The sequence below is a fragment of the Ananas comosus genome, linkage group 4 (assembly GCF_001540865.1).
Source record: "Ananas comosus cultivar F153 linkage group 4, ASM154086v1, whole genome shotgun sequence".
NCBI lineage: Eukaryota > Viridiplantae > Streptophyta > Magnoliopsida > Poales > Bromeliaceae > Ananas > Ananas comosus.
Genome location: NC_033624.1, coordinates 437,909 through 450,189, shown reverse-complemented (window position 1 = coordinate 450,189; position 12,281 = coordinate 437,909). Strand labels below are relative to the sequence as shown.

General features: G+C 37.9%; 1 protein-coding gene, 1 long non-coding RNA gene and 1 pseudogene across 3 annotated transcripts; 2 read left to right on the top strand and 1 right to left on the bottom strand.

The window, feature by feature from the left end:
• LOC109709206 overlaps positions 1-3,495 on the top strand; it is a 67,133-nt pseudogene extending 63,638 nt beyond the window's left edge.
• LOC109709475 (GDSL esterase/lipase At3g62280-like) lies at positions 4,805-7,279 on the top strand. The gene is made up of 5 exons (XM_020231732.1): positions 4,805-5,172; positions 5,278-5,463; positions 5,829-5,989; positions 6,411-6,681; positions 6,891-7,279. The coding sequence occupies exons 1-5, from the start codon at positions 4,920-4,922 to the stop codon at positions 7,121-7,123; spliced, it is 1,104 nt and encodes a 367-aa protein (XP_020087321.1). The 5' UTR covers positions 4,805-4,919; the 3' UTR covers positions 7,124-7,279.
• LOC109708532 lies at positions 7,715-10,888 on the bottom strand. 2 transcript variants are annotated; one of them, XR_002215771.1, is made up of 4 exons: positions 10,558-10,888; positions 9,920-10,099; positions 9,581-9,776; positions 7,715-9,380 (listed from the first exon to the last, which is right to left on the bottom strand). It is a non-coding gene; the product is annotated as an uncharacterized LOC109708532 (long non-coding RNA). The 2 variants fall into 2 exon arrangements; XR_002215772.1 differs by having other exon boundaries at positions 7,715-7,896.

The following is a 12,281-nucleotide window of genomic DNA, read 5'->3' as shown; positions in this document are numbered from 1 at the left end:
CAAGATGCATTGTAAGCTTACTAATCAAAGAAAAGTCTTTTCTGCAACCTATCAAATATATAACAGAAAAACAAAAAAAGGACAGTGATATCAAACAAGACCTAAACTTTAGATGCCCTAGATTTTGGCTGCTGGACACCTTCACCATATTCGTCTATATGACTCTAGATCTATTAACCTTTTTTAGGCCCTTGGCTTCTAGATCAAGGCTTGAGAGTACTTTCCATCATGTCTTATTTTCTTATTATGGCAAAATGGGATAAGAGCAACATGGCAATTTGCATATTTTCCTGTCCCCTCTGAGCCAATTTTCAACCTTTTCTATTGTTGGGAAATGTACTATGTCATGTCATGGTTCACTACCACCCTCATCGTGCAACATTCACAAGGTTTTGTCCTTTTCTGTTGATTAATTTTCTTCTAACAAAGTAAACAAAGTATCATGCATCTACATTTCTTAGAATATTTAGAGTCTACCCTAGTGCAATACTGCTTGTCAGAACAATTTTCATCTCTAACATAAGTACAAATATTTTCTTTTTGGGTTTACTTTGACATTTGAATTGTTTAGTCTTTTCTGTTTTAGGGGCCTTTGATGTTTCGGATCAATGAATTTTTGTAGTGATAAATAAAAAAAATAATTGATTATAAATGGGGTGAAGAGTTGCAGCACTAAGAGACAGGCAATAGCTGCAACCAAGAACTGGAGAGACGAGAAATGAGGGGCATGGGAAGGAGGGGGATGGGTGATTCCAAGACAAGATATTGCCTCCGTTCTTTAGCTCTTCTGTTTGTTGTTGTTATCCTTGTGTTATATCCTTTACCAACTTATGTTGATTCCAAGTGTATTCTCTTCAACTTTGGTGATTCGAACTCCGACACGGGGGCCCTTACTGCTGGTGTTGGCTTCCGTCTCGGCTCTCCTGCTGGCCGCCAGTTCTTCCACAAGCCTTCCGGGCGGTTCTGTGACGGCCGGCTGTATATTGATTTCATCTGTGTGTTATTAGATTTCGCTCATTCCATGGTTAAACTGTGCTTAATTTGAGCAATCATGTATTTATTGCTGTTGCAGGTGAGAACTTGAAAATAAATTATCTGAGCCCTTATTTGGAGTCGTCGGGGTCGAACTTTACGCATGGAGCAAACTTTGCTGTAGCTGGTGCGGCCATTCAACCGAATGGAGGTCCATTTCCTTTATCTACTCAAGTGCTTCAATTCCATCACTTCAAGAAACGCACGCGAGAGCTCCGCTCAAAAGGTCTATTACCTTTTGTGAATCACATTGCATGTTGGTTTTTTAATGATTGATTGGGCCCAGTTGGAGCTTATACTATCAATTTGGCTCTCTTACTTGTGGGTATCAGTGTACTCCTGCAAAATGATCTAAAAATATTACATAACCTTGTAAAAATCCAAATTTCCATATATGCCCCTTGAAGGTGCAGTTTGTTACAAAAATATCCTGAAGTTGTAGTGTCGTCAAATTCCTGGGGGAACTTTTCCACAGACAAGAATATCCATCTATTTCACCTAAACAAACTTTTCTTTCTCGGTTTTGTTGGGCTCACTAATAGAGATTGTATAAAATGTATACATGTAGGCATGTAGCCCCATTAGTGTTTTCCTATTGATATGTAATTGGAGTTCTGCCTACTGTTGGTATGCAATTATATCAGTATGTAGTTACATTGATATGTAATTGTAGTGTCTTTACAGGCTTAGGTTCATTGATCAGTGAGAAGGAATTTCGTAATGCCGTTTATTCCTTTGACATGGGGCAAAATGATATCTCTAGCGCCTTCATTGCTAACTTGAGCTATCCCCAAGTCGTGGAGAACATCCCATCTATCCTCTCAAGCATCAATGATGCCATTGAGGCATGTTACTCCTTGAAGGATCCTTTTCGCACGTATATATTGTTTTCTTTGGTATTACACAGTATTTACTTTAACACTTGGACTTGTAGTCCAGTGAGTACCATTTCGAACATCAACCATATCTCGTAAACATTCACGCAATTCATCATTTTCCTTTAAATTTTGTTTTCTTGAACTTTAACACACTGTAGTCCACAAAGTGTTATCTTCATGCAATTTTATCAATTCAAAGGATAGTCACTAAAGCTAACAAAAATGCATTCAGCATGCATCAAGATAGTTGGTTTAAGGTCGAAAAATTCATAAACCAGTATCATTACTAGTCGTCCTCCATTATGTGGTCATCTATAGAGGATGCTTACAAAATGCAGCTGGGATTGATCTAGTTCTTTAACATTGCAGTCAGTATACGAAAATGGTGGTCGGAAATTCTGGATCTACAATACGGGTCCCCTTGGATGTTTACCGCAGACGCTTGCGCTGAGGAAAAATAATGGCAGCGAGCTAGGTCCTTTGGGCTGCCATGCTGATTATAACAATGCAGCTAAAGCTTTAATGAGCAAATGAATAAACTATGTGACAAGATGAGTTCTGAGTACAAGGATGCTACTATTGTCTGCACTGACATGTATGCCATCAAGTATGATCTCTTTGCCAATCATAAAGAATACGGTGAGTATATGTATATAGAGAAGCTATTTTCCATTTCTTTTATTTGTTTGTTGCACCGTTACTCCTCAGGGGGCGGGGCACACTGCACCGTAGTTATAACTACATACAGATTCAAATCCAGTGTTTGATTTAATGCATTTAAATCCAACTATTGTAGTTGAGTCTTTTCATGCAGTTCCAACCGCAGCAGTTGGATTCAAATGCATCAAATCAAGTCCAAATTAGCTACAGTTCTAACTACAACAGTTGGAAAAAGTAATTTTAAATAAAATGTAAGTTTACCTCTCTAATCACTTTTTAAACTGAAAATTTTTTTTCTACTTTGGAGATAATCTCGTCTCCGTATATATAAAATAAACTCTATTGTATGTAACCAAACAAATTATTTTTAGTTGCAATGATTTTAGCTATATCCAATCAAACAAAATATATGCAGTTATAACTATTGTATTGTTAACCGAATACATTTCCTACTGTACTGTTGGAATTATGTTATATCATGAGGGGCTGTCTGAAATTTGTTCTAACACGAATTTACTCAGAGAAAGGTTATAGAGGTGCTTGATTTCATGTGAATTACATATGTTTTATTCCAGGCTTTGAGAACCCACTGATGGCTTGTTGCGGCCACGGGGGACCGCCGTACAACTATGCAAATCGGATGACTTGTGGCAAACCCACGGCAACGGCTTGTGCGGCGGGTGATCGGTCAATAAGCTGGGATGGGGTACACTACACAGAAGCTGCAAACAAGATTATCGCTTCTAAGATACTATCAGGAAAATATTCTAAGCCTCAGATTACGCTCACAACTCTTTGCAGAAGTTGAGCAGTGTTCCTGTTTTTATATGCTGTTCAAAATTATGGTTGTAGATTATTTAAATTAGTTTCATTCTATCAGTGAAATTAAGAAATTATTGCTGGGTATTTATCCACTAATTAGATACATGCTGAAAGATTTTTATATAGGGATAAAAATTGTAGCTAAACTCGATTCAGAAAGTAATGGTAGTAATCTGTGTCCATTTCCAGCCTCATGCATAATCCAATAAAGGATAAAGTAATAAAACTAACTAAATGCATATCGAAAGTTTTATATACATGTGAAGTATCGGCATGCGACTTGAAAGATAAAGATGAAAATTTATAACATAATTCAGACAGTGCTGGTAGTAATCTGTGTTCATCTTCAGGCACCATGCATAATTCAATGAAGGATAAAGTAACAAAAGTACCTAAATACATGTGGAAAGGTTTGTATACATAGGAAGCACAGGCATGCAGCTTAAAAGATAAAAATGAAGATGTAAAGCTTAAGCCGATTTAGATAGTGCTGGTAGTAATGAAAACTTCAAATTAGAACTTCTTTTCGACGAGTACCTATATTGGAGTGTTACAATTTTCTCCTGGTACAGGCATGTCAGCACAAAAAAAAGACGCACAAGAACTATATTAGAAAGTCAATCGGCATAACAAACCGCTCTAATAAATCCGGCTCTTAAAAGATTTTTAATTTTACTTTTAATTGACTCTAACAGCCGAGTCTGTTCATAAATTCGGATCGGCTAATTTTTTTGAATATGAATCCGGTTGAGCTGATCCCTTCTCAATCAAATCGCTTGTTCGTGGCGCACTCGAGAGCTAATCCAGAAACCGACCCACATCCCGAAGACACACTTGACTCCGTCAGCGACTTGACTTGGTCAATGTCCTCTCAAATTCGGTTCACTATCCAGCAAGATTATTTGAAGATCAATCTGACTGCTCATATAAAAAAAGAAATCAATAAGTAATAGAAATGCTAAACTACAAATGCCCTAGATTTTAGCCACAGGACACCTTGACCCAGTTTGTCTATTTGTTCTAGATTTGTTAAACTTTTCCTGGCCCCAGCCCTCTAGGTCAAGACCTAAGAATACCATCCATCTTGTGTTATTCTGTTATTTATGGCAACTGGGATATGAGTAACATGGCAATTTGGCTATTCTCCAACCCCCTCTGTGCCAAGTTTCAACCTTTACTATTGTTGGGAAATGTACCACATCTTGTGGTGGTTCATTGCCACCCTCATTGGGCCTCAATTTCAAGTGTACTTTGTCCTTTTCTGTAGATGCCCTTTTCTGTAAATTAGTTCTCTTCTAATAAAGTAAACAAACTGTCACTGTTGTCAGAATTGTTTTAGTTCAAACATCTTAGTTGTTTAGTCATGTTCTGTGTATAGAGGCCTTGGGTGTTTTGGATCAACGAAGTCCTTTTTTAGTGACAAACAAAAAAATAATTTAGTTATACATGGGTTGAAGAGGTGTGGCGCTAATAAGAGACAAGCAATGGTTGTGACCAAGAACTGGAGAGACGAAAAAGGAGGGAGGGATGGGTAATTCCAGAGCAGGATATAGTCTCCCTTCTTTCAATAATCTGTTTGTTGTTGTGATCCTTGTGTTATATCCTTTACCAACTCATGTTGATTCCAAATGTATTATCTTCAACTTTGGTGATTCGAACTCAGACACGGGGGCCCTTACCTCTGGTCTCGGCCTCTATCTCGGCCCCCCAGCCGGCCGCCAATTCTTCCACAAGACTACTGGCCGGTTCTGTGACGGCCGGCTGTATATTGATTTCATCTGTATGTGATTAGAATTCGCCTATGCCAACATTAAACTGTGCTTACCGTGAGCAGTAATGTATTTACCGCTGAATGTGAGTAATAACATGTTTATTACTGTTGCAGGTGAGAACTTGAAGATAAATTATCTGAGCCCTTATCTGGAGTCGTTAGGGTCGAACTTTACGCATGGAGTGAACTTTGCTGTAGCTGGTGCGGCCACTCAGATGACCGGAGTTCCATTTCCTTTATCTACTCAAGTTCTTCAATTCCTTCACTTCAAGAATCGCACGCGAGATCTCCGCTCAAAAGGTCTGTTTCCTTTTTGCGAATCACATTACATTTGCTTCGGTCCAGTTGGAGCTCACAATATCAATTTGGGGCACTTACTTAGGCATATCAGTGCATGTTTACACCTTGAAAGTGCAGTTTGTTACAAAAATATCCTGAAGTTGTGGAGTCGTGGACTTCCACGAACAAGAATATCTCATCTATTTCACCTAAATAAACTTCTCTTCTTGGTTTTGTTGGGCTCACTATTAGAGATCCTATAAAATCTACACATGTAGCCTTTTAGTGTTTTCATATTGATATGTAATTAGAGTTCTGCTTACTATTGATATCCAATTATATCAGTAATGTAGATATGTTGATATGCGACGATAGTCTCTTTACAGGCTTAGGTTCATTGATCAGCGAGAAGGAATTCCATGATGCAGTTTATTCCTTTGACATGGGGCAGAATGATATCTCTATCGCCTTCATTGCTAACTTGAGCTATCCCCGAGTCGTGGACAACATACCATCTATTCTCTCAAGAATCGAAGATGCCATTGAGGCAAGTTACTCTTTGAACTATCCTTTTCGCACCGTATGTTGTTTCCTTTGGTAGTAGTCAGTATCTGCTTTAACAAGATACATTTTCACTTGTAGTTTCAGTTCTTTTTTCTCGAGTACCATTTCGACATCAACCGTATCTCATCAACACCCACACAATTTATCATTTTTCTTTAAATTTTGTTTCTCGTACTTCAACACAATGAAGTCCACGAGTGTTATCTTCATGCCATGTAATCAATTCAAAGGATAGTCAATAGAGCTAACCAAAATGTACTTAACATGCGCCGCTTAGTGATAGTTGGTTTAAGGTCGACAATTCTTAAAACATAATCACTACTAGTTAGCCTGAATTATGTGGTGATCTATGGTGGATGCTTATCAAATGGAGCTGGGATTGATTTAGTTCTTTAAGATTGCAGTTAGTATACGAAAATGGTGGTCGCAAATTCTGGATATACAATACAGGGCCCCTTGGATGTTTACCGCAGACGCTTGCGCTGAGGAAAAAGAACGACAGCGAGCTTGATCTGTTGGGCTGTCTTGCTGATTACAACAATGCAGCAAAAGCTTTTAACGAGCAAATGAATAAATTATGCGACAAATTGAGTTCCGAGTACAAGAATGCTACTACTGTCTGCACAGATATGTATTCTATCAAGTATGATCTCTTCGCTAATCATAAAGAATACGGTGAGTATACGTACATATATAGGGAAGCTATTTTCCATTTCTTTTATTTGTTTGCTCCTGTGTTTTTCTTTTTTGAGAATCACAAGAGTGTAATGTGGAATTGGGTTATACCATGAGGGAGTTTTTCTCCGAACAGGAAATTAAATTACTCAGAACAAGGTTAAAGAGGTGCTCGATTTCATGCGGATTACATATAAAATTTATTCCAGGTTTTGAGAACCCATTGATGGCTTGTTGCGGCCACGGCGGGCCGCCGTACAACTACGCAGATCGGATAACTTGCGGCCAGCCCACGGCGACAGCTTGTGCGGTGGGCGATCGGTCAATAAGCTGGGATGGGGTACACTACACAGAAGTTGCAAATAAGATAGCCGCTTCTAAGATACTATCAGGAAAATATTCTAATCCCCAGATTAAGCTCACAACTCTTTGCAGAAGTTGAGCAGTGTGTCTCCTGCTTTTATGCGCTCTTCAAAATTATAATTGTAAATCATTTAAATTAGTTTTATTTCATCAATGTTGTTATTGTCATGATGCCGATCAAGGTAATAAAGTTCGAATTAAAAAGATATGTATGAGAAGCAAAATTAAGAAATTATTGCGGTGTATTGATCGACTATGTTGGCTGTGGGTGGCATAGTAATCTCTATATATTATCCCATTTTTGTTCTCTCCACCGCTCTTAGAACTTAGAACACATCTTAGTGCTACAGATGTTGGTGAGGAGAAATAATTCTCTCCAATATCAAATCCAAAGAGAACTCAACTTTAACACCCAAAAAAAAAAAAAAAAGGAGAAAAAACAAGTCATAGCAGCAGAACCAAATTTGTAAATAACAGCTTCTGTTTCTGCAGAAACCAAAATTTTGTCCAACTTGCCATAATCCAACTAACCGAGTAAAATTTGATACAAATCGTGAATATACACATCATAAATAGATATTCATGTCATGATGTGTATGAAACTAAAGAGTTGCGCAAGAAACTTAAAAAGTAAAACTAAAACAACTAAAAGATCTGAAGTCTACTTAGATTAATCCAGAGCAAAGATAAGCAAACATACATTCATTAGATGGAAGATGATCCGAAGTTTCTATTTACAGTACAAAACATTATCGACATAAAAAAAAACAGCGATCCAATGCCGTTAGAAAGGCACAACAAAAACCAGACAGCCCAATGCCTCTTTAGAAACAAAGATCCACCCCATGATCCCTATGCCACAAGAAAAACAGGAGAAAAAGAATCTAGTGTTTGAGTGGAAAAATTGTGAAAAAGGTTTGCAAAATTGTAAAAACAAGCAAGATGAAAGTTACTGCTGACACTATTACTTCCCTATTGTGGAAAATTGTTCGATGAAGACACGATCTAGCTCTGCGCCTCTTCAAATAAAAACTGTTTGAATCTTGCTGAAGTTATTTTTCCCCTTTTTTTTTGAAAAAAAAATTTCTTTCATGTTTGCTTCAGAGAATAATGGAGCCTTTTGTGGAGGATCTAAATGTTGACCTGAGTCATAGCAAACAATTCGTAGTGATCCATGCGAATTGACCAAACACCGTAATTCGAAGGGTTCCTCCTTATTTGAGGGAAGCAGGTCAACAGTACTACATTCTGAATGTAGTTTCAATTGGGCCATACCATCGAGGAAAACCGAATCTGCAGGAGATGGAAGTCATAAAAGAAGCAGCTGCCTATGATTTTATCGCGAGCTCTAATCATGCAGTTGACGAGTTTTATGCGAAAGTAAATGAAGTGATTAACCAAGCGCAAAGCGCTTATGAGGATGACTTTGGTCATATAAGTGACAAAGAATTTACGCGATTTATGTTGATTGATGCTTGTTTTTTTACTTCAATTTATGCTGACTGTTTCAGATAGAAATTTCATGTGGTCAAAGGGAGTATCGTTCACAAACATATCAAGAGATATTATCTTAGCCGAAAATCAGTTACCGTGGTTTGTACTAATGGCAATTTTGGATCTAAAGGATTGTTGTTGTTTTGTTGAATCCAAGGAGCATTTTGTGTGACCAAGTAGAAGTCATCAATTTCCTCAAAAATTTTCTCCTTCTCATCATCCTTCAGATTCAAAATTACCATTAGTACAAACCACGGTAACTGGTTTTCGGCTAAGATAATATCTCTAGATATGTTTGTGAACGATACTCTCTTTGACCACACGGAATTTCTATCTAAAACAGTCAACAGAAATTGAAGTAAAAAGCAAGCATCAATCAACATAAATCGCGTAAATTCTTTGTCACTTATATGACCAAAGTCATCCTCATAAGCGCTTCGCGCTTGGTTAATCACTTCATTTACTTTCGCATAAAACTCGTCAACTGCATGATTAGAGCTCGCGATAAAACCATAGGCAGCTGCTTCTTTTATGACTTCCATCTCCCTGCAGATTCGGTTTTCCTCAATGGTATGGCCCAATTGAAACTACATTCGGAGTGTAGTACTGTTGACCTGCTTCTCTCAAATAAGGAGGAACCCTTCGAATTACGGTGTTTGGTCGATTCGCATGGATCACTACGAATTGTTTGCTACGACTCAGGTCAACATTTAGATCCTCCACAAAAGACAAACATGAAAGAAAATTTTTTTTTTCAAAAAAAAAAGGAAAAATAACTTCAGCAAGATTCAAACAGTTTTTATTTTATTTTTAAGAATAAATCGAGGAAAGAAGCACTCCCCCTATAATAAAGTAATCAAACAATTACAGCAAGCAAAATACCAAAAAGTCAGCACATACATTTCTATTTCTTATAACCATCACGACTATTAACAAGAGCTATGCAATATCTACATCCCCACCTGTAGGAATTCAACAGTTATTTGCAGCTATTTCTGAAACTTTTATTATGATAGCTAGAGAGGAGAAGAGAGAATCTCACATTAGGGCTTGAAGGAGCGGTGTTCAGCGTGGGGACACACAAGTGACCTCGGGCCTGGAGCAATTGGCCTCGCGTGGCTAAGGGGAAGAAAGGCTCGACTCCTCACCCTCTCTCGAGGGAACGTACCCTGCCCCCGCTTGGCGAAAGTACCAGCCGAGGGAAACAATGAAGAGCAGGATTCAACAGATTGGGATTGCTAGGGAAATTCAACAGTTATCAGTGCCGGATTCGACAGTGAAATCGCTAGGGGAATTCAACAGTTATTTGATTTTAACAATTATTTCTTAGCAAGATTCGACAGATTAAAGTAGAACAAAGAAGAGAAAGAGAGGATCTCACATCACGGCGCTCGGCGAAAGGATCAGCTGCAGCTCCAAGAATTGAATCTTTGCTGCAGGGATCAGTGCAGGGATGATTCTGTAGAGCTCCAAGAATTGCTCCAGGGATTGGGATCCCAAAGCGCCCTGAGAATCACTAGGGCATGGTGGATGCTCAAGCAGTGGGGGGTCGGGATCATCGCTGCACAATTACAACAAGCACAATACCAAAAAGCCATCACATACTCTCTTCTTTTTTTTTTTGTTTGCAGAGCTATACAATATCTACATCCCCACCAGTAGGGATTCAACAGTTATTTGCAGCTATTCCTGAGATCGTTCTCTGCCCCTGCTCGGCAAAAGAATCGGCCGAGGGAAACAATGCAGAACAGGATTCGACAGATTGGAGTCGCTATGGGAATACAACAGTTATTAGCGCAGGGATTCGAGAGAATGGAATCACTAGGTAATTCAACAGTTATTTCTAACCAGGCCGAGGGAAACAATGCAAAGCAGGATTCGACAGATCGAAATCACCAAGGAACTACGACAGTTAATAGTGCAGGATTCAACAGATTGGAATCACTAGGGTAATTCAACAGTCATTTTCTGGCAGGAATCGATGGATTAATATAGCACAAGAGGAAGAGAGGATCTCACATTAGGGCGGCCGTAGCTCCAAGAGTCAGATCATCGCTGCAGGGATCGATGAGGCTCTAGAGGTCCAAGAATTGCTCCAGGGATCAGGATCCCAAGGAGCTCCAAGAATCGCTAGGGCACGGTGGACGCTCGGAGGAGGGGTCGGGATCGTCGCCGCAGGGATGATGCTCGGGATCGGGATCCGAGAGCTCAAGAACCGCTAGGGCGCGGTGGAGGCTTGGCGGAGCGGTCGCCGGCGGGAGCTCCAGCTACACAGGACGCGACCAAAAACCCTAATCTAACTTGTGTTTGGTTCGGGGGTAAGGGGTTGGATAACCCCTTAACCCCGATTTTATTTCCAAACATTATTGTAGGAGGTGGGGTTAGTTAACCCCACCCCATCCCAAATGGGCTAATCCAGAATAATTCATTTGGAGTGGAATTAACCAACCCCAGCTAATACCATTCCACACCACTACTCCAACCAAACAAAATACTATTTTACCCACTATCCTTCTTATTCTATCTATTCCAACTAAACACTATTTTTTTTAATCATGGACTAACTTCAATTTTCAACCAAACATAAAAATATTCTAACCTTACCTTAACTTTGAACTTAACCATATTCCTAAAATAACTAGTTTTTTCTTAACCACGAATCAAACGGTAGCTTTAACGTTGTTTCCAGCTTCTTGATGGTTGAACTGTTTGAAATGGTTCGAGCTCAAATCTTGACCAAAGCGAACACTCAACCCAACCAACAAAGGCCCGGTGGCACGTGCGATGTAGTGTGCACGAGAAACTAACTATTCGTTACTTTATTTTTAAAAAAAAAAACATTTGGTATAACTTTGGTAAAATTTTACAATTTACTTACCTTTTATGGAATTAACTATTTTATTATTTTTTTCGTATACAAAATTCTATTTCATTACCAATTATTGATTGCCAGCTACATTAGCTATTTATTTCTAAACCATGTCCTTGCTTTTTTCTTTAAAAAACTCCAAATCTAACAACTTGCTCAAGATCATAGGAAAAAAAACTAAAACTAGTCTCCGGTGCATTCCATCTTTCTTCCACTTCCGGACCTAACAATTTTTTTCGCAACAGATCTAGCAAATGGCTAGGTTGATAAGTAACATTGTTGCTGTTTTGTTGAATCCAAGGAGCATTTTGTGTGTTCAAGTAGAAGCCATCAATTTTTTCAAAAATTTTCTCCTCCTCATCATCCTTCGGATTCAAAAAAGCCATTAGTACAAATATACTCGTTTCTTCTTTTTTTTTGGTACTCAATTCCAGTTCGAATTCTAGTTGATTCATAATTTCCGCTAAGTTTATTTCTAATTAAATAACAAGCAATGTAGCATCTCGCGTCGATCTATCAAAAAAAAAAAATTTATCAACATACATCGTTGACATTAGTATCATAATAAACATGTGATTGATAGTATTTTATTTCAATCCTCAATCGCTAACTTATTTTATTTGAGTTTGTGCTAATTAAAGTAAATATCAGAAAAAAAAAAAAAAAAAAAAAAAAAAAAAAAAAAAAAAAAAAAAAAAAAAAAAAAAAAAAAATAAAAAAAAAAAAAAAAAAAAAAAAAAAAAAAAAAAAAAAAAAAGAAAAAAAAAAAAAAAAAAAAAAAAAAAAAAAAAAAAAAATTGACTATATGCAATATAAAATCATTAAACAATTAAATTTATATAAATATTATAATTATTAATAATTTTTTTGTCTA